Genomic DNA, 22,110 nt, shown 5'->3' with positions numbered 1-22,110 from the left:
TCTTCACTCACAATATGTTCATTCATACCGAAACCGATTGAGACTTTTATAAGGGACAAACGAACCATCTCCATTTCACAAAACCAATAAACCAAGTCCTAATATATTACACACCTCTCACAACAATAATTTAACTATCACACACATATATAAACACAATCATAAATTTACTTAAATTAACTAACTCAACTCAAATTAATATTTCCAACCAAGCTCCAACATTGCAGTCTTACCCTCAATTTTCGATTCATGGCTATATTTTTGGGAACCTGATCGAAGACTTTGTGTCCAATCGAACTTGACTCTACGAGGTATTTGTTTAGGATTAGTGCAATAATTAGGATTAATCCCACAATCTTCTTTCTTGCTTTCTTTAATCTCAATTGTGATTCCTCCCTCCATTTTTATTTTAATGTTCACCTCAGTCACTAATCCTTTTCTTGTTTTCTTTGTTAATTTTTTGTTTTGTTGATTGGATGATTGTTTATGACTTCGGTGTAGGTGCAAATTGTGCAATTTCATGGCTAAGTCATGTATCCCCTCTTTAATTTCTCTCTCCAAATCATTTTCCACTTCTCTCTCTAGCTCTTCTCGAATCTTCCTCTCCTCCAACGACATTTTTGGAACGGTTGAGAATTTCGTCACCCTAGAACAAGATAATGATTAATAGTCATGTTTTTAGTGTTACAAAGAGTGAAATTCTAATGTTTGAAGATTAAGGTAGTTAAATTTACAATAATTATTTCTGTCTTTAGATTATATTCTAGATATTAAACTTAGAACTTTTTTTAAGTATGGATTAATGAATCTTAACTTTAAACTCATTAATTGCAATTAAAATCATATAATCCTGAAAATGCCCAAATAAATCTTTATTTCGTTTATTTTCTCAAAGTTTTACCATCTACTACAACAACAAAAAAATCAAATAAGGACACTTTTTAATGTTATTAAGGAGATAAATTTGTGTGTCTAATTATACCACCAATATACCATCAATGCTTCATAAAGTATCATTATTGTTAGTGTCCCAACTAAAATTAGGGGACACAAATAGAAGCTTCTTAAAAAGGCAAAAGATTAAAATAATTTGCCTCAACTTGAGAACACTTTTTTTTGCGTTCTTAATTATAAAAAAATTCAAACGTTATTAATTGTGTTTCAATTTTTGTGTCACTAAAAGATAAATTTTTGTAGTTACGCATGTAGGATTTAAAATTGAAAAATCGAATGCAGTTACAGTTACAGAGCACCCACCAAAAAAAAAAACTGAAGTAACGAACATACAACAGAAATGGAGTAAACTCACGAGTGTTCAAGTCGAGTCGAGTCTGAGTCGAATAGCTTTGCTAGAGACAACACAAGAGAATCACTCTCACTTTTGCTAGAAAGACACTAGAGTTTCACGTACAACTCTTTCAAGTTATGCCTTTATCTTTCATGCGATCAACAAAGTTTTTATATAGATACGAGCACGACGATGACAAGGACTGATGGGATTATCGACCAATCACTTGTCTCCCTATCTAGTTGTAATGACGCCGACGTTCAACATTATAAACTAACGACGGTTAATGTCGTTATTACAGTAACTGATTAAGATTTTCTGTCAAATGTCTCACCCCACATATGACTATTATGTTCACAAATTATGGCCCTTTTGTTTTTGGGAAGAATATAAATAATGTGCATTGTGTTTCATGTTTTGTCAGTGTGCTTTACTTCTAAGGAATCGATAATTGTTGGGGTTGTCTTAAAGCACAATCATAGCATTACAAGGGAAATCTTCACATGTTTGACGTTAAAAGGTGGAAATGGATTTTAAGCAATCGGATTTGATAGAAATTACTATATTCATATCATGTTATTTATATGTCTCCTTATCTTTTCTTTTTTACTTATAGTACTAATATCACAAATACCGAAAACGAAACATAAGAATTTTTTTTAGTTCAATACGATGTGTATCTATGTTCGTAGGTGTGTTAAGCCAGAGATTTTCACTAAGAAAAGTTACATATATATTGACAACAAATAATAAATCTAATCTTAGTCGAGATAGGAATCAAATTGGGCTTCAAATATAACTGTATGATAGCCCAAGATTTCACTGTTGTTGGAGATTAATCAACTTCCTTTCAGGCTCCATACTCAACAATAAAAAATTTTTACAGAATAGTGTTCGATTAAGCTTGCTCCCTAGACATGATTCTGTAAAGATGTACTAATATTTTGATAGATTTTGGATTGTCAAAGTATTTGGATAGTTGAAGAGAATTCCGAGGTAGAGAGACAAATCCTTATTAGGGAATAGGGAGGAATAAAATAGGAGAGATCAATTGAAAATGCATGAGACTAAAAAGTCTTGGATTCGAATATACTATGGTGTGGTCTTTAAATTTATATTTATTTGTTCAAAAAAAAAGGGTTTGACTATAAACCTTTTTTAAATTATAAACTATCATGAATTCGACATAGAATATGCATGAATTTGTTAGGTAAATATGTAAATTTATAAATTAATTTGTAGGCTTGAAAAGTTATGGGCCTGAGCTTGAAACATACGTTAGCCCTATGGGCTTGGGCCGGGCAAGATGATATTACACTAGTACTATGTTACATATGTCAAATATTCTCATTTTCTAAAATTTAATATTTATATATTGAATCATTCAAATAATAGTTTAAGCGTCACAATATAGCACGAGACTAGAGAAAATAAGGAAACGGTAGGAACACAAAGAAAAGATATTTAAAGTGGAATATTTGTTAGTGTTATTTACATATTAGTTTTTAAATCTTTATAAATTACTTAACTATTGATTTGCCCTTTTTATACAATATTGACATCCGGTGAGTCATGTCAATTGAGTCAAAATATGTGCCACTTTGCTCTTCTTGTAGCATAAAATATGCATATTTTTTTGTTAAAATATAAGACAAAACAATACAGCTAAAAAAACTTATCGAAATGGGATCCGAGAACTATATCAACAAGAGGAGGAACATGAATATCTTATATCTTCAACATGAAAATCCAATTAAAAAAAATTGGAACTGCGACAAGTAGTCAAATAAATGCTGGCATTGCACCTGATGCTTTTAATATTTATTCAATTCAAGAATGACACCCCAATTTAATACCCATCTTCATTCTCTAAACTGCAATCCTCTTCACACACACACACTCACTTGTGCACAATATATAACTGTGATTCCAAATATTAATATCATGGTCGCATGCGCAACAATAAAATTTAAAATTCAATTCCTTTTTTAGATTTTAATTTTGTATAATAGAATTAAAGGTTTAGATTTTATGTTATTAATAAATTGAGTATTATAACATATCAAGAAAATAGGATGTTAATTGATGCCTTGAATATTTTGGTGGGAAGAATAAGGATTAAATAAATTAATAGCATAAGCTCTATTAAGAATTGGTGTCAGATGGAAAGTATGTAAAATTATTTATTTATTGTGATTTATTTTAGTTTTATGAATATTTAAGAAAATAGTTGTGTGTGGCAAACCATAACGTAGTTGCATAATTTTATTGGGCATACTCCTATTATTTTAATTTCGTTTAAATCTACTGCAATAATAGAGACAAGATTATTTAGAAATATTTTTTAACTTTTCCTTTTGAAACCAAATTAATCCATCTTGGTTTATACAATAATTCTAAATGGGCCTAAGTTTTAATCCAAATATATCAGAAATCAATTAAACAAGTTATTTCCATAATAAAAGCAAGATATTTGAATTTGTCACTTTTTTATTCTTCCCATTTCTGACGTTGAATAGTGTTTTGAGTTCCATCAGAAATAAATGATGAAACAGATTGGCACTCTGAAAATTAATTGAATGGTGAGAGTTAGTTCTATTATTGGAAGACATTTTTTTCAGAATAGTTGTTAAAATGTATGCATGGATCCCATTATTTGGTCACTTATTAATTATCAATTTTTTTTTTTTTGAAAAGAAGAAAAAATAATGAGAAAGATAAAAACAAAAGAACCTGAGAGAGAGATTTATTTCTTCACCAACCAAACCAAACATTGCAGAGACAGTAAGTGATGTTGTGAGAGAGACAAATGAAGATTTCATGCACATATTAGCTGGTTTTCACTATGCATTTCTAAGTTTTTCAATCATTTATTTGAATTTTTACTGTTATTCTTGTGACCAAATTATTAAAGTTTGATTTTAATCTATTGTGTGGATCAAGATTATAACAAATTATATGGTACATTCTATAACTGCTTTGCATCCACTATATATAATTCTCAACTAGGATTATTATTCCTAATTAGGGTATATTAATTGAGGGTTTAAATTTACTATTAATTATAATTATGATTTAACAAAATGAATGCACCAGAATTTATGGACCTCATATTTGAATTGTCTTAAATGTAGAAACCCCTTAATATACCTTTTTTTCTTTTAAAGAAAATCAATAAATCGCAACATACTAGCTCTATGTGCGCAAATAATTACGTCTCTAAATTAGGAGATATCACAATAATTTTAGCTTAGATGTAACATTTATAATATCACAGTATGATTAGAAAGATATTTGGACCAAATTATGATATTTAATTGACATTAATTAATTAATAATTATTGCAGACAAAAGAATACAAGTTCATGGACTTATATATAGTGTATTAGTGTATGGTGAAGTTAATGTATACTTACCTATTAATAAGAGATCTTTTCAGTTTTCTTTCATTCAACTTTGTATCGAGAATCATTCGTACATCAGATTGGAATACATGTGGATACATCCACATAAAGTAGTGGGTTCACTTGGATTCGATCAATTGTGGAAACAAATACAAAATAAGTCAGTTTTCCATCGATTCTATTTAAATAATGTTCAATGCGTAATATCTTTCACAAATTCAGATCTATATTCATGTTTGTATTTTTCGTTCCATATCATTAGATGGTGGTAGTAATTCCTAACATATTCTCTAAAACAAAGTTTTATCTTGGTAGTAAGAGATAAATCAAAATTAAGTAATTGATATAAGCAAATTATCATATCATGTTGCATATAGGTAGCTAGAATCATGTGATGACCATCAATGATATGAGAAAAAAATATAATAAAAATTCTATGTGGTTAATAAATAACAATCAACCAAATTATAAATATGAGGAGACCTCATAGTTCATGCCTTCATGGGTCATTTAATTCTATGCTGAAAGTAAATTATTTGTTTACAGTTTTCAAGAATCTTGTTTCTGATCCTCATCTTGTGTGCGTTGAGAGAGAGAGAGAAAAGCATGTTATTGGGATCCTTTTTATAGGCAGATGGCTACAATGGCCAAAGTTTTTACTTAGTATATTTGTTTTGACCATATGCTTAGTTGTTACTGGTGAATAGAGTTATTTCTATTCTATCAAGGCAAAAAAAGTAACACATTTTTTACTATTTACAAGTAAGTTTCTGTTGGTATTCAAACTGTGGCACTTTGCAGTGATGGTGGTTAAGGTCTTGGTCTTTAAAAATATTATCACCATCCTCTTTCTTCAATGTTTTTACATGTTAGTGTTATTATTATTAAGAGTGGGTATTTAGCTTTTCTAAATTTTTTTTTTTTTGTTGTCTGAATCAAATTGAAAAATCAAAATAAAAAAATTTAAATCAAAATTGAATTGAACTGAATTATCTGAAAGGTTGACCCGAAAATCAAAATCCAAACAACGAAAAATCAAAGCAAATTGAATGTTCAAAATTGCACAAATATATTCCATACAACAGAAAAAAACATCCTAATTTTTTATATAATTTCGATAAAAAGTATATATTAAATCAACTTGTTAGCATATTCAAACAATTACAGTTTTCATAAAATATAAACCAACACAAATAATAGGTATATATTTTTATATTAATATTTTATTATATTCAATTTTTTTATTAAGTTTTTGTTTTTATATATCCAAATTGAACCAAATTGAAAATTGAAATATGCCAAAATCTAAACTGGATCAAACTGAGTCCAAAAACAATCTGACTAAATTTCATTTGTGATTCGAATATTCAGTTTTTGAGTATTTTGCTAACCCATATATATTGAAATTCAGTTTTTGAGTATTTTGCTCACCCATATATATTGAAATTAAATTTTTTTACATAGGTGTGAAATTCAATTTTAATTATATAGACATGAAGAATAATGACAATAATGTAAGTGAAATCAATAGTGTAATAGTGAAAAAGTACATATATATTTGTCAACCACAATGCTTTTTGTCTTACCCTCTTAGGGAAATTTATTTTAAATGACATGATAAATATATAAAACAACAAATAAATAAATGCACCATACATTTGATGGATTAATTAAATTTGAACTTGTTTTATCATTTCTTTTAAGTTAAGACAAACGAAGCCAGCAGAGAATTTAGCAATCAATAAGTGTATCGGAAATAATCCAAGCCACTTTTTTATAAATAAAAAAAGGCTCGAGCCGACAAACTGCGAGCAAAGAGTTGAGACAAATGGCAAAAAGCCAAGCCGCAAAAAAAGAATAATCCAAGCCATAAAATCCGTTATAAAGTTGTCTCCACAATGAATGTGGCTCACTTCAACAACATCAAAATTAACCAAAGTTCGGCAATGTGCATTAACCATCGTCTTTATTCGCTTTCCGATTATTGTCTAACTATAGCGCAACCAGCAAAGATGAGACATCGCAAAACTCTCTTCTTCGCAAGCCCCACCGAATTTTGATAATGTGATCAAATATTAAATCCGAGTTGGTTATATCTAGAAATATTAAATAAATCAGTCCCCACATTGCACTCTATAGGCTTCTTGTGCTACAGAAAATAATTAATATATTTGTTTCAGAAAGAAAATGAAAAAGGACAATATTAAGTGGTCATACCTGATTTTACACGAAACAGTCAAAACAAAAAGGCCTTGTGGGCCGGGCTGTGGCCCACTTGGCCCACTTCAAAATCCCCCAAAAGGGCATGACATGTAATCATTGCGCCCCTACTACCCTACACCGTTTTCTCCTATTTCTAAATTAACTAAAATTGATTTTCTTCGATGGAAGTAAAAATAAAACTATGAGTTTATGATTATGATTCAACTAATCGGATTAATAATATTGTAACAAATATATGCGTACATTATGGTAGTTAATTCACATGTGAACGAGTCATTTTTTCCTACTTTTCTTATGTTCGAATCGGAAGAGACAAGATATCAATTAGTTATGTTCGAATCGGAAGAGACAAGGTATCAATTAATGGTAAAAGTGATTGAACCGACTAGTCTAGTCTGATTTTTTAAACATTGGTTTTCATTTCTTAGAAGCACTTTTAGTTATTACTTACCACTATCTATAGTTAAAAACGGATGTTCAATGTAACGTACATATATTAAAAAATACCAGTAACAATTTTCTGAGATATTTTCCTTTGGTGATTATCCTTTTCTATTCAGGCTATGAATAACTTAGTGCTTCCGTAAGAAGCTAGCTAATGATCCATCATTGACAATGTCACATTTATTCCACAATGTAGAAGACGTTCTCATTTGTTAATTTGACCTCTGTGTCATTTTTTGATAGGGATTGTTCATGTTAATTTTTCTGTTTTGTTGGCTTTTCTTTTAGATTAGTTTAGCTGTTTTGCAGGTGCTTTTTTAGACTTATTGCTCACTAATTCTGCTTCTTTATGCATAAAAAACCTCGAAAGTATGTTTTTCAGTGTCAACCCTAGCGAATGCCTTGAGCAAATATATGTATTCCAAAAACAGATTTATATCGACGTACAATGCATTTATGACGAGATAACATAAAATTTCTAAGCGCATAAAATAACAAATAGCTCGATTCAAGGGGTGCGACGATAGAAAGAATGACGTCCAAATGAATGACAACACACACACGCATCAATAAGAGAGCGAAGAGCTCGATTCACAAATCTCATGAAAGCACGAGGTGCATTGGATAGACCTAAAGACATGAAGAGCAATTCGAACAGACCTTTGAGGGTTTTGGGAATTGTTTTCCACTCGTCACTTGGTCGCATCCAGATTCCGTGATAGCTGCTTTGTTGAAGACACACAGGATCAACATTTAAGCGGGATGTTGCTCGTTGAGCGTGGGTGTGTGCAATTCACACGTGTTGCCGAATTTGCGACACAATTAAAACATCGGTCGAAATATCCAGGGACGACACACCGGAGCGAAATGATACACAGTACCTTGATAGTATAACTTCAAAAACACCAATATAGCAAGACAAGTTCCAACAAAATAAAAGAGATATATCATAAAATAAAGAGTAAACCTTTGGTTGAAAAAGAGGTTCATATTTTGTCCATGAAAGCTAAAGCATCCCCAAAGCCATCATCTTCTCTCTCCCTCTCTCTTTTTATTGATTTATAGTATATAAAAATGTAGCTAAAACTTTACACTTCCACTCCAAAAATCCCATTCACCAGAAACCTAGTGTGGGTGTGTGTGGTTGTGAGAAAGTAAAAGAATTTCCCATTTGTTGGAGGATCAAGAAGAAGCACCATCTTAATCCAACTTCCTCCTTTTGCTAATTGGAGAAGACCTCTCCTCATTTGTGTAGCTCAAGCACGCAGCATCCAGCACCCCGTTCGGGCTATAGGGCAGTGATGGTGTTGAAGACGATGATGGTGAACGTGAAGCCATGCTCATCGCAGTAAAACCAGTAAGGGCAGCAATCCCGCCTATTGGCATCAAATCTTGAATCAGCTCGAGGCATTTCGCCACTCTCCCCTCCTACACCAAATCCCAATATCAGTAAACGCGACAAATCAAGAAAGCAAGGAAGGTAGACAAACTAGTTGCCTTAAGTTACTACCTTCTCTTGTGTAGCATCCGCTTCCTCAGAGACGTACGATGCCACAGCTGCAGCTATCTCAGACGGCTTGAACTCCAAGAAGTCGATACCTGCATTCAGTTCCCAACCAAAAGATATCATTTTTATGATCCACAAATAAGATTAGCTACACAATGCTGCAAGAATCAAGATCAGTACCTTTGATCATGCTCAGGATGATCTGTGTCGACTTAGTTAGCAACGGCCCTTGTGGGGTCTGAGGTTTGCACGATTTCCTGAGGTAGAACTCAATGAAGTTGAATGGAGTGTAAGGCTTGACATTCCATTTCAAGTAGCTCAGCACCAACATCTCCATTCTCTGGATAGTTTTCGCCTCAAACAAGTACTTCGGGTCCCCTGCCTGCTCGATTAGCCCACATTGTCATCAAAACGAGATCACAACACATAACCAAAACAACGCAGAAATGTTAAATAAACTTAACCTGTATGTCAACTAGAGATGGCACATTAACCTCTTCCATTTTGGCAGCCAACGACAAGCAAGCCACCGCGATCAGCTGAATCACCCAATGCTTGCCCTTCTGTTGATGCCAACAGAAAAAGAATCAATCACCATTACAAAACAAAAGGCCAATCAGATCAATGAAAGTATGAATTTCGAGTTACTTGTTTCGATCACATACAGGGAGGGTATACACTGACAGAAACCGATCCACGTAACTCATAGCCAAATACAAGCAAAATTCTCCAAAGTTGTGATGACCACAAGCCTGCAAAGTTGTACAGAATAAGAAAGATTCAACTTACATATAAGTTCATCAATCCAAAACATTGACTGAACAATGAAGAATGCCATAGATTGCTATTAAATTGCTCAACAAACCATTAATGAATGAACATAAATGCAGAAATTCACTTAAAAACTCAATCTTTAACCATTTCCACATAAAGATTAGTCATTTAAAAGGGAAGGGGATGAACATCAACATCCCCTTAAAAGTAAAATCCACAAACACAGAATTAGCAAATCAAGATTATCCAAAAGCAAGACATAACTCAATTCGATCCAGAAACATAAAAATCAATCAGATTAAACCCCAAAAAGGCAAAGAATTAACCTTAATCATCCAATCAAGAGCCTCCCTTCTCAAGCTCAAATCCAAGTCCCCACTCCTCAGCCTCCTGAGATAATCATTTCTAGGCAAATGCTGTGCTTCCCTCCCCACCATCCAATCAACACACTCCTCAGTGAGCAACGGCAAAGGAGTGAAAGGGCCTGAATCTGATCCGGTTTGATCATTGAGAGTTTCCACGAAATCTCCATCATCAAAGCAAAGGCTTTTGGTTCCCTCATCGCAGAGCAGCAGGTCTGATGCTGCCACACAGTCAAAGCGTCTGTTTTCAGCCATTGGAAATAGAAATGTGAGTGCAAAGATATCAAAACCTCATAAAGATTGGATTTTTATGGGGTTTATTGGCTTCTATGTGCATGTAAAGATTGGCATTATGCCTCTGCCATTTATGTGGGGAGAGAAGGGGAAGGGGATTGTGAGTATTTGTAGAGAGAGAGGGATGTTGAATAGACTGTCGTGTGGAGGAGGAGCTTTGTGTAGAAATTAACATTTGTCTTTAGGGTAAAGGGAAGAGGAGACTGAGAATTCTTTTTGGACACAAGAGGACAAAAATTAAATTGTGGAAATTTTGTAAAAATATTTTTTTGTTTTTGCAAGATAATAGTATATACTCTTATTACCAGTGGGATTGTTACAATAAATTAGATTCAAAGGGATTTGGACAGTGAAAATCTGTATAAACAAAAATCAGATACTGTAATTGTGAAATGAACAATATTTCCTTTGAGATAATGGTGATTAATTGGAAAATAATTGATGGATTACAGCAATGAATCGTGGTGATTGGATTGCAAATATTGTAAGTAATTTTGTTTGTTTACTTGTAAATTATAATTATAGTCTCATTTTTTTATATGAGTTTTTTAAAATGTGAGTTAGAAAATAAAAAGAATTGTGAGTTTTTTATTTTTGTAGACATTATTAGTTTTAAAAAATATGAATAAAATGAGTTTGGTGATCTGAGTTTATTATTATTACTAGACGACAAATGTATTTATTAGCGTGTATTACTATGAAACGTTGCGGGCGTGTTTATAACAACCGCATCCGTACAAGTTATGTATTTTTCAATTAAATAAGATGCTCGCAGCGAAAGAGTACAAAGATCGTACGAACTTTTATCAATTGAATTGATTAACATAAATGATATTGGTAACATACAAGATTTTAATGTTTTGTAAGTTAAGTTGATGACACTTTTTCCGCACTTTCGCCAATAGACGTCATCTTTTAAGAAGTTCGAGGTTTAATAAATGCGGATAGAAAAAGTTATAAGTGACGTCAATTGCACTTTTATATTATTTATAGTAAATATAGAAAAGATAAATGAATGCGTGAAATGATACGAATAACAACGAACGAACCAAAATGATAAAAATAAGATAATTGGCCAACTTCTTAATTTATTTATTATTTAATATCAGATACAATTCAACATATATTAGGCGACTCGGAATTTTCAAACTAATTAATAATATAGTTAAATTGAAAGTTAATTTTATGGAAGCGATCAGAAATATTGCTAATAATGTGATTTTATTTTCAATTCATGCACCGATTATTGTTTATTATCTATAGAGAATTGCAAAATAATGAAATATGATAGAATTATTTAGAAATTTCAACATTACCTTATTTTTCCCATTTTTACTTTTCTAGCTTTGTTATGGCCCTTTACATATACGAGTATTTTAATAAATTCAAATAATTGTTTAATATAGAGCTAAGAACAAATACCAGTCTTGGAATTTTAAAATTAGACAATTGTGATTAATGTTATGTGACAACTAATTATATTGTGTTATTCTTTTCTCTCTTATCTTCTCATCTTTCGCTTTGGGGCCGTCTGTATTAAATGGGGAGTAAAAGAATGGAAAATATCAATTTATTACTTGACCATTATAAATTTATAGCAATCCCATTTTCAATTTATTTCTGAAATTGGATCGATAACGAATTAGGGAAAGAATATAGATAGACAATTAGTCGGATTACTGACTAAAAAGCTGTCATTAAACATAAAATTGGTTTATAGAAAATAATATTACCGTTAAAGAATATGGAGTATATAGATAAGAGAGTATTGAAAAAAGAATAATAAAAAAAGGATATAGATAAGTGTTTATTTAATAAAGATAACAGATTTTAATGACTTTTGATATGACTTTTCTTTTTGTTATCAAGAGTACTTTTAAATTTCAATACAACATAACCACGGATACTATTTGGTCATGTGATTATCTTTTAATTCTGATGCATCTTTTCTAATTATATTTTTTAATAAATTCTAATTAAAAATTAACACGTTTTAATCAAAATTTAGTGAATTCTAATTAGGATGTCTTAACTTTTTTCTATCACTGATGCCAAAATATTGCTTGTTCATAGCCATAGGTCAATTTATGGATGGAATAAACCCAATTTCTTTAGAAAAAAACTATTAATACTATTTCCGTTATAACTACTTGGAGTAGCAAGGATTGAATAGGATGAATATTAAATTTTGCATAATTAATTCTAAAACCTCATTGTTCATACTAGACCAAGTAGATTAAGGTCCAGGGTAGCTTGAATAAGTTCGTTTTCCTATATTCAATAAAGGTGCATATAGTTGGGATGTGATACGGGATGTGGTCAAGCGATATGAGCATCATCTATCATTAGTCAAATGGTAATTAAGTAATCGATCCCTTTTAGATATAGAGATATCTACAAATGAGGAGTATATAAAATAGTCAATGGTCCACCAGTGGATTCTCTTATCAAAAAGATTACTTCCTCCGTCCCACAATAATTGTCACTCTTCTTGGGGCACGAGTTTTAAGAAATAGTATAAAGAAAAGTTAATTAAAAAGTTAGTAGAATGTGGGACTCACTTTTTTATATTGGTTTTATAATAAAATGTTAGTGAAGTGAGTTAGTGGGATGTGAGACCTACTTACAATCATTTATAGTAAAAATGAAGAGTGACAATTATTTGTGGGACGGACCGAAATGGAAAATAGTGACAATTATTGTGGAACGGAGTGAGTACTACGTACTATGTGAAATTGGATGTTCAGATTTCAAATTGAAGTGTTAAATTCCAAATTCACTATCTAGTATTCTCTCCGTCCTATTACATGTGAGACATTTCTTTTAGGCATAAGTTTTAGGAGTGAAAAAAAGCAGGGAGAAAAGTAGTAGAAGAAAGAATAAAGTAAGATAGATAGAGTGTTGTTTTCTGCTATAAAAGGAAATGTCTCGCTTATAGTGAGACGACCTATAAAAGAATACGCCCCACTTATAATGCACGGAGGGAGTAACATATATGTTATAATTATAGGAATTAAAATTGAAATACTCCCCCCGACCTGGCTAAGATGACACATTCTTCTGTCGGCACGGGATTTTAGGAGTTATTGGTTAATGTGTTTAATTGGAGAGAGAAAAGGTGGGTGTAAGTATTAAAATAGAGAGAGAAAGAGAGATAGAATATTTTAATATGAGTGAGAAAAGTAGTTGAGTGTATTAATTGGAGAGAGAAAGTTTCCAAAAAAGGAAATGTGTCATCTTAGTTGGAAAAAACTAAAAAGGAAAACGCGTTATCTTAAGTAGGATGGAAGGAGTATAATTTATAAAAAAAAATTAATTATATAATTCGAATTATATAGCTACAATAATATACTTGGAATTCCAAATAGCTGTAAAAAAAATACACGATACATACATTGTACGCGTCACTTATAATGAGACAGAGAGAGTACCATATATATTATAATTATATGGAATTGAAATTGAATTATAATTTATAAAAAAAATTAATTCTATAATTTGAATTATATATATATAGCTACAATAATATGTTTGGAATTCCAAATAGCTGTAAAAGAAATACACTACACACATTGTACACGCGTGCATTCGCACGACATACACACAATATTTTGCACTTGCACACCCAACTTAAAATATCAACAAAATAATACGGAGATTTTTTTAAAAATTAGTTATTTTTTTTGACCTGCCAAATAATAGCTTTAAAATTACAAGTAAAATTACAAGTATGACACAATTTCAAATTTATTTTACCAAATGCACCCTAAATTAATTTCATCAAACCAAACTCAAATTTTATTCTTAGGAACGAGGCCACGAAAACATATGAAAAATAACATGTTGTGTGATATAGATAAGGTGAAAAGAGCTTAGGATACTGATTGTGGAATCTTGCTTGGGTTTAGACAAAGGTTGCATATATGTAAAGAAACATGCATGCTTCATCTACTTTCACAAACCATCTTTAAAGGGAGAGGGGGTTACCCCCAAAAATTCTAGTTAGACCACACCAAATTTATATATATAGAAAATGGAAGGGAGCCATGTCATGTCACGTGTTTCTACAAAGTTTTAGAGCAGCCTTCTTTGAGCTAATTTAATCAAGAATTATTGGGTTTACACTCCCACATGTATTACATAAAAAATAGTAGTATAAATAATGGTATCTATTGCTGTATTTGTATGTTAGAAATGGGCATATTTGAGGTGGTCCTCCTCCATCCTCACCCACTCTTTTATATTGTCGCTACTATTGTAATGTTTGAGATTCGAGCTTTCAAAGAATCCATTCTTCACACACTCCCACCTTAGACCACGAAGTGGGGGGATGCATACTTAAACTAGAATCATCGGTTCAGTAGTGAATTGGTCTAATGATTCAAATTTTGGACTGTAATTGTCTGTTATGAGTTGAATTGAAACCAACGTGTTGGTTTTAGCGATTTTGGTCCAAAGAACTCGAAAAAACAAAAAAATGAGAAAATTTGGGAAAAATTAGAGAAAACAATTGGAGTCCGGCAAAAAAACGATTTGGAAATCGAATAGACATTCCATTTTCCTTCATTTTCACTCAAATTCATGAATTTTCAATTCATTTGGACTACATATTATGAGTTTATATTAGGATATAGTCACTTGGAAGCTTCTTCAAGATGATCATACATCAAATAGTAAGTTAGAGAGTTTAAAATATCTCCCATTAATTATGATTTGTACTTTGTAGTGATTCAAACCTTAATTGATAGTTTGAAGATGAAGCATAGCTTAGTTGGTAAGACATTTCTCATCCATTTAGTAGGTCGGGGTTCGAGTCGTGGGCAGATAGAGGAACCATTTGTCTCCCACTAATTAGCATTTGTAGTAACGGACACTCTAGTACATAATTTGTTAATTACACTAATAAAAAATGATATTGAATTTCATACTCTAAGATATTCAACCAAGCGTGTATAAAATATGCTAAAAATTAGCTAATTTACATATATAACAAACGTTTTGGGGGGAAGACAACTATCTTTGGTCAATTTCTTGGGTAAATTCACGTGTTTTACGTTCAATATTTGCAAAAGGACAAACAAGTAATTAATATAAATAAGAAAATTTATTCAAACTAAGTAGGGGATATAGAAGACAAGGATAGTACAAACATGTTCTTGTATCAATTTTAGTATAAATAGTTGACACAAGAATTGTTTTATATAATTCCAAAAAGTCGCAGCTGATATTAACCAAAAACAAAATTTAAAAAATCATGGTTTTTTGACAGCCTTTGGATCATGTTCTATTATGTTTTCTATAATTCATAATGCCTTTTTTGAATGTATATATTTCACCTGCCAAAATGCTTAAAATATAAATAATTTAATATGCTACACCAAACTAAGATGAAATAAACATATATACAAAAATATAAACATATGTGTCAATGTTCTAAGACTTCAATGTCAACTTTTCAATACTCCCTTTATCCTAGGTTCACTGTTCGTATTCATTTTCGAGTAATTCACTCAATTAATTTTTTTTTATGGAAATAACCATTTATCTCTCCTACCTTCTTTTGTCTTCTACTTTAGTGTTTCTCAATTTAACTCAATAATTTTCTCTTACATAATTCATATGCACTCAAAAGAAATGCCTCTAAATAGCACATAAACATAACTAAAGGAGTATCATTTTATATTAATAGAATTCATTTTGGTACAATTTAATTTGAATAACTAGTATATTCTCACATTCACAAGTTTCTAGTGACATTTCCATGACTCTTGGAATGAATGCTCAATTAGCCAAATTTGAAATTGAGAAGATGCCATGGGAAATTTTGATCAGGTGCTTTTCAACGACGAAACACAACTTAGTTGGCAAAACGTTACCCTCCAACCAATAGCAAATTTTCATTCCAAAGTTCTCGACATACGAAAAAACCGACTAATTTCTTTCAAAGAAGAATTATAGGCCATAGTAATAGAAAAGGTTCTTGGAAATATTTTTGGTTCAATTTAAGCATCCTTACACTATAGGGAATGCCTGTCGTTATGTAAGAAAAACACCATCTCCTATTTGTATGTAAAATAGTGCATTAACTTGAGACATCAATTATCAAAATATAGAAAGTTAGTACTATCATTCAACAAAATATGAAATTGGTACGATATAATGTCAGAAAACAATTTTAAAAAGTGGTCCAAAACACAGCTCAAGAAGATGACAATTAACTACCTAGTCTCTGCATATCTTTATAATTAGTAGTACAACATAAAACTGAATTTAACATCACTAATCCTTGCATTATAGCATTCTGGAAAAATATGCAATTAATCGCAGATCAAGATAGAACCGGCAGCATATCGGGCCAGCCGAGTTGGTTCCGGCCAGCTGATGCGGGTTAATCAGGTTGTGACTTAATCAAATTGTATTGTCATTGAGTTATCCTCAATTAAGAACAAATTAATGGATTAAAAACAACTGTAAACAATCACAAGCCCGCCATTTGTACAGTAATAATGTAACATATAGTGGTCTCGTGACCACTATATATTACTGTACTAAAATAAATATTTATCTCGTGACCAATTGGTTGGACGATTTCTGCAGGAGCCTACTCCTAATGCTTACGTGATGGGTTTCAGCTTCAGCTTCAGCTTCCTAGACTGGAAATGATTGAGATAGTTGCTCGGCTTCTGGGTCGCCATCATGCATGTTATACGAACATGATCGAGATTTGATGACTCGAGATGCTTGTTCAGCTTCTGCCTCACTATCCTGCATAGCATGTTACAAAAACATACTCACATTAACTAAGACTTAGGCTTATATATAAATATGATGACTTACTTGATGCTCGACTTGCTCCATATGTATCGTGTATACATTCAAATCCAAACCAATTGCTATATGATCCTCCGGAGTTGTCCATACCACATTATGCACCATCCCCACCTGCTACATCAGAAATCAAATTCATTACTTAATCAGCAAAGATTTACTAGCAATGAGAATATATGTACAGAGATAATTAATCAACCTTGTGCAATGCCATGACAGCACTAAACCTCGACACAGGCCGGTGAGAATCATGAAGAATTAGGCGCATAACATCTATGGCGCTTTTAACATCACTATTACGCATGCCTACCACCCTTGGCAGTGACCGGAATCCTTCTATTGCCACCATTTCATCTTTATCATGGATACAAGACTCTATGTATTTGTCTCTAGTAAATCTATCAGGGACATAGTAGCTCTACATATCTCAATCTATGTATATCAGCACTTGAGACAACCACCCCTGCCATCAATATTATTTTTACACTAGCAACGATACCTGAGCAATACCACGAGCCAGGATAAAAGGCACCAACGGTGAAGAAGACCAACAAGAATGCCCGGAAAAATTACACCTTGAAACATGCTCGATGTAAACATGAGACATTTTGATTGAATGAACAGTTGACGGTATACTGGTTCCATCTGCATGCTCTTGTAACATGTAAATCCAACGGCCCCACCCCAATAATGATGCATGATATGCCAACTATACATACATATTTGTGTATATAGACATGAAAATGAGCAACGAATCAAGAATAGTGCCATCATCTGTACCCCATTGAAACATATTCTTACCACAAAGTTTAGATATATGTCATGGAACTGAACGTGTTTTCCTTTTCCGTAGAAAGTTGATATATGGTATACTTGATTGAGTGTGATGGCCATCCTTGGATCTCTCTATAAGAATATACAATTATAAAACTATAAAGACTTCAACTACTAGCTAGGTGATACTTTTGTAATTCCTCAAATGGAGTATGGTGTTATAATACCTTTAGCAGATTGATTGCACACACAAGGGAAGCAATTTGAAGAACAGGATTGTCGTCACATAGAGCCTCATCGAGGAATTTCACGACTTTACTTAAGGATGTGTCATTTGTGATATGACGAAGCAAACGGATAGCATTTGCCCGATATGCAACATTACCAGTGTTGACGTCTTTAAGTAACGAACTAGTGACTAGGGGAACCTTATTAGAAAAAAATAAAAAATAAAAATTAGCCCCTAACTAGGTAGAAGAGAAACATGTAAATGTAAAACAGAAGAGGAAATGTGAACCTCATCTGCAATAGGGCAAAGATCCCTTGTAATTAGATGAAACAATCTTCTCAAATGAACATATTGGAAACGATACACATTAACAGCAGAAGGAAGTATAGTTTGCAGCTTCACTCTACAAAACATATTACACTAAATTCAAATGCTATCCAAATCCTATCACATACGTGAAAATTGAAAACATCTTCTCGGATGGAATGTTGTGTGCAGTTAGATATGCAACACGGTCATAAATAGTTCTCGGGTTTCATGAATCTCAATTGCCCAATAACAAAATGGAACTAAGTCGAATACCAAAGTTGAGAAAGAGACCTTTGTGAATGTTTCACCCTGATTAAGAAGATACAGAAGCTTTTTGATGATCTAAAGCAGACAGAAACCGAAATAATTATACAATTTTAACTAAAAACTGTTGTAATTATATTAAATTTGAAATTGCAGAAAAGAGTACATGCAAACATCTTGTTTTATCAATATAGGGATCACCAAGACCCCTCACTTCAATTAAAACAGCATGTTTCTCAATCACCACAAACCAAGAGCAATCTGGAGAAACATTAAAATATTCAAAATTTAGTTTTTCTATTTCAAAATAAAACGAACTAAATCGAAATCAAACAATATACAGAATTAATCAACCTTTTTCAGTAAAATGATCACCGTCTCTCTTCACAATCTGCCGCCGCATTGTATTTAACTTACACTGACACTCTCAGAAGACAAGGCCAAAACATACATACAAGTTGTACGAACACAATCTGTCACTTCTATCCAAGGACACGTTCGAAACTTTTCGAGACAATTTAAACTAATCAAAGAAAGTAGCTGATTCAAAAAATGAACAACACTACACCTAATTATATGATACTGATCAAATCCTACATAAACTCAACTTGAAAACTAAATCCTAATACCTTGAGGAAATAAACACGAAAAATTAAATTAGACCTTATTCTCTTAGGGAGATAACCTTGTGCATGATAACTTGAGGAGATAAACACAGTAAATCTAAATGCATGAATCCTACATAAACTCAACCTGAAATTTAAAGCCTAATATCTTGAGGAGATATACACAAGAAATTTAATTAGATCCTGAACTCTTATGGAGATAAACACAAGGAATCAAATGGATAATCTCACCATTGATAAAAAAAAATCTGAAAAGAACAGAAACACAAATGGATGAAATAAAAGTCATATAAACAACAAATTTATAGAAAGAATAGTACCTCAAGATCAATTTTTGGAGTTTTTACTTGAAATTATAAGAAAATAAGGAAAGGAATCTGATTCCTAAAATAAGGGAATGTTATGTATGAATTTAAGGATTCTTTTTACTCTACTCAACCTAGGTATTCTTTTTCCCCAATCTGTAATTTTGAAAGAACGTTCATCTCCCGTCCGTCTCTCTTCTTCTCAATCCCGCTAAACCTTTTTATCTCAATTTTTTGCAATCTTTTTCTTTGACGCTTATCGTTATAGCTCCAACACTTCAATCAACTAGCCAAGAGATTTATCTTAATTAAGTCCTCAATCGATCCATATATAATGTATTTGTGGTACTATGCAAATTCATACGCCGATTGTATAAATAATTTATTGTAAGTTTCATCCTGATCTGAATTCACCATATATAATGCTGCAAACTGCAAGCATATTTGGTTCTCGTGTTTGAATTTCATATTGCAGAAAGCAATTTTTTGTTATTTTTCAATTTTTCTTTGTAATTTTCTTCCAAATCATATTTTCCTGGAATTATATTTCTAGAATTCATATTCCTAAAAATCAAGAATGCCAGAAATTAAAATCTTAGAAATCAAAATCCTAATCATTTTCTCTAATAACATTACTTTCCCGACAAACAAACATGACCCTTTTTAATAAACTTGAAGAATCCTTGTAGCTTACACAGATATGATATAGTAAAACACTAATCACAAGCACAATCCTCCATCCACTACAAGATCCCCAAATAAGCACCTAATTTCAAATTGAGAATAACAAAAACAAAGGAAGAACACAGGAATGAAGCGGTTTCAATTGATTCAAAAGCTAATAAAAGGCATAATAGATTGTATAAACATACAGCTCAAATTATCGCATTATTTAGTTTCTGAATCTGAATATTAGTATGAAGCAAATCATTTGAAGTTTCGCGATGCAGATGCTGAATTAGGCTATAAAAAACTGAGAAGGAAATTGAATGTGTGTTGTTTACCGGTGAGTTATAAAAACAGCCGACGGCATTGAGGTAGACGGCGGTGGCGACGGCGGCTGGAGCCGGTGCTAATTTGTATACCATACGCTGTCGTTTTTGTCACTTCTTCTTTTCTTTTGCAATTTACATTTTCTTTGTGACTATATTTACAATACAAAATTTATCTTTTTTATTTTTTCTTGTATTGACTTTTTAAGATTATTAATTTTTTAACCAAAATTTATCATTATTTCTAAAATTTCTACATTTTAGCTAAATCATTTATTATTGAAAGATTGATTCAAATATACTACTCTATATTTATTTTTCAATTTTAAATAATCATTTTTAATTTGTAATACTTTAAATTTATGAATAAATTTAATAATTAAATAATATAAATTTATTTACTAATTATCAGCAAATGAATACTCTTAAAAGAATACAGATTTAACTATTTATATTATTGAATCATATAGATTTTTTACAATTATAATCAAACCAAGCATATCATCAGCAAATTTATTTATGAGTTAATAGTAATAGTAAATTACAAATTATACATTTTTCTTTTTCATCTTTGTCACTTTACCAATTCTTGGTCTCTTACTTTTTCGTTGTCTTAATTGTTATGTTAGAGCATCCACAATGGTCGGCGAGCGACCGGCTAGCTGATTCTCGGCGATGGCCGGTCCGCTCGCCGAACCATTGCAATCGGCGAGGGCCATTTCGGCGAGTGCTGGCCGATTCCCGGGCGCTGGCTCTCGCCGATCTGCTCGCCGCCATTGTAGGCTGACGATCGGTCAGCGCATTTTTTTTTAATTAAATTTTCGAAATACTATATATACGCGATTTTCACGTCATTTTCATCCGCACCACTTGTTTTAACGAGTTTTCTCTCTCTCTTAATTTATGTACAAGAGCAACAACGCGAAATGAGTAACGTGGGTGGTATTAGTGGTAGTAGTGATGAGGAGTACGAACGACAAATGGACGAAGGATATTGTAGTGTTTAACGGTTTGAATTAATTTGTAAACACTAGGATATTGTAGTGTTTAACGTTTGAATTATGTAAACTTGGTATTAATCAAATATAATGAATTATTTTACTAGTTTGTGTTAAAAGATTTTTGACCGTTAAATTTAACGGAAAAATGTTAATATTTGACCAAAACATTCTGATTTGAAATTCACACGATGCTTGAAATTCGCACGGTGCTTGAATTTTGCACGATTATTGAAATTCGCACGGTACTTGAAATTCGCATCGTAAAGCATCATGCAAATTTCAAATCAGATGGACAAAATCCAAAAATCGACAGTCCCCAAATTATATGAACAGTTGTGAATATTTCGTTATTGTCGTCGTTGCAAACAACTGCGTCCAGGGGCGGACACACGTTCATATAGGGTAGGGCTGAAGCCCTTACCCAATTTTTTGTTTTTAAATTTTCTACTTTCAAAATTTTTAAAACTTTAAAAAATTATGTTAAAG

At 32.0% G+C, this 22,110-nt stretch overlaps 3 protein-coding genes across 6 annotated transcripts; all 3 read right to left on the bottom strand.

Moving 5' to 3' along the window:
- Nucleotides 1-25: 25 nt before the first annotated feature.
- LOC125208968 lies at nucleotides 26-1,421 on the bottom strand. Its single transcript, XM_048108517.1, has 2 exons — nucleotides 1,310-1,421; nucleotides 26-646 (listed from the first exon to the last, which is right to left on the bottom strand). The coding sequence occupies exon 2, from the start codon at nucleotides 616-618 to the stop codon at nucleotides 196-198; it is 423 nt and encodes a 140-aa protein (XP_047964474.1). The 5' UTR covers nucleotides 619-646; nucleotides 1,310-1,421; the 3' UTR covers nucleotides 26-195.
- A 6,861-nt stretch (nucleotides 1,422-8,282) lies between these two features.
- LOC125211607 (cyclin-D4-1-like) lies at nucleotides 8,283-10,458 on the bottom strand. The gene is made up of 6 exons (XM_048111478.1): nucleotides 9,967-10,458; nucleotides 9,532-9,618; nucleotides 9,331-9,429; nucleotides 9,047-9,248; nucleotides 8,870-8,958; nucleotides 8,283-8,787 (listed from the first exon to the last, which is right to left on the bottom strand). The coding sequence occupies exons 1-6, from the start codon at nucleotides 10,255-10,257 to the stop codon at nucleotides 8,560-8,562; spliced, it is 996 nt and encodes a 331-aa protein (XP_047967435.1). The 5' UTR covers nucleotides 10,258-10,458; the 3' UTR covers nucleotides 8,283-8,559.
- A 6,277-nt stretch (nucleotides 10,459-16,735) lies between these two features.
- On the bottom strand, nucleotides 16,736-20,758 carry LOC125212212 (coatomer subunit gamma-like). 4 transcript variants are annotated; one of them, XM_048112308.1, is made up of 8 exons: nucleotides 20,636-20,758; nucleotides 18,416-18,530; nucleotides 18,126-18,326; nucleotides 17,926-18,030; nucleotides 17,624-17,833; nucleotides 17,324-17,542; nucleotides 17,134-17,238; nucleotides 16,736-17,061 (listed from the first exon to the last, which is right to left on the bottom strand). In XM_048112308.1, the coding sequence occupies exons 1-8, from the start codon at nucleotides 20,662-20,664 to the stop codon at nucleotides 16,945-16,947; spliced, it is 1,101 nt and encodes a 366-aa protein (XP_047968265.1). In that variant the 5' UTR covers nucleotides 20,665-20,758; the 3' UTR covers nucleotides 16,736-16,944. The 4 variants fall into 4 exon arrangements, with proteins under 4 accessions (XP_047968265.1, XP_047968266.1, XP_047968267.1 ...); XM_048112309.1 differs by having other exon boundaries at nucleotides 18,416-20,397; nucleotides 20,636-20,699; XM_048112310.1 differs by lacking the exon at nucleotides 20,636-20,758 and adding an exon at nucleotides 19,055-20,599 and having other exon boundaries at nucleotides 18,416-18,961.
- Between the last annotated feature and the right edge of the window lie 1,352 nt (nucleotides 20,759-22,110).

This window comes from Salvia hispanica, chromosome 3 (genome assembly GCF_023119035.1).
Source record: "Salvia hispanica cultivar TCC Black 2014 chromosome 3, UniMelb_Shisp_WGS_1.0, whole genome shotgun sequence".
Lineage (NCBI taxonomy): Eukaryota > Viridiplantae > Streptophyta > Magnoliopsida > Lamiales > Lamiaceae > Salvia > Salvia hispanica.
Note: the sequence above shows the minus strand (reverse complement) of the source record. Positions and strands in the feature narration are given on the sequence as shown.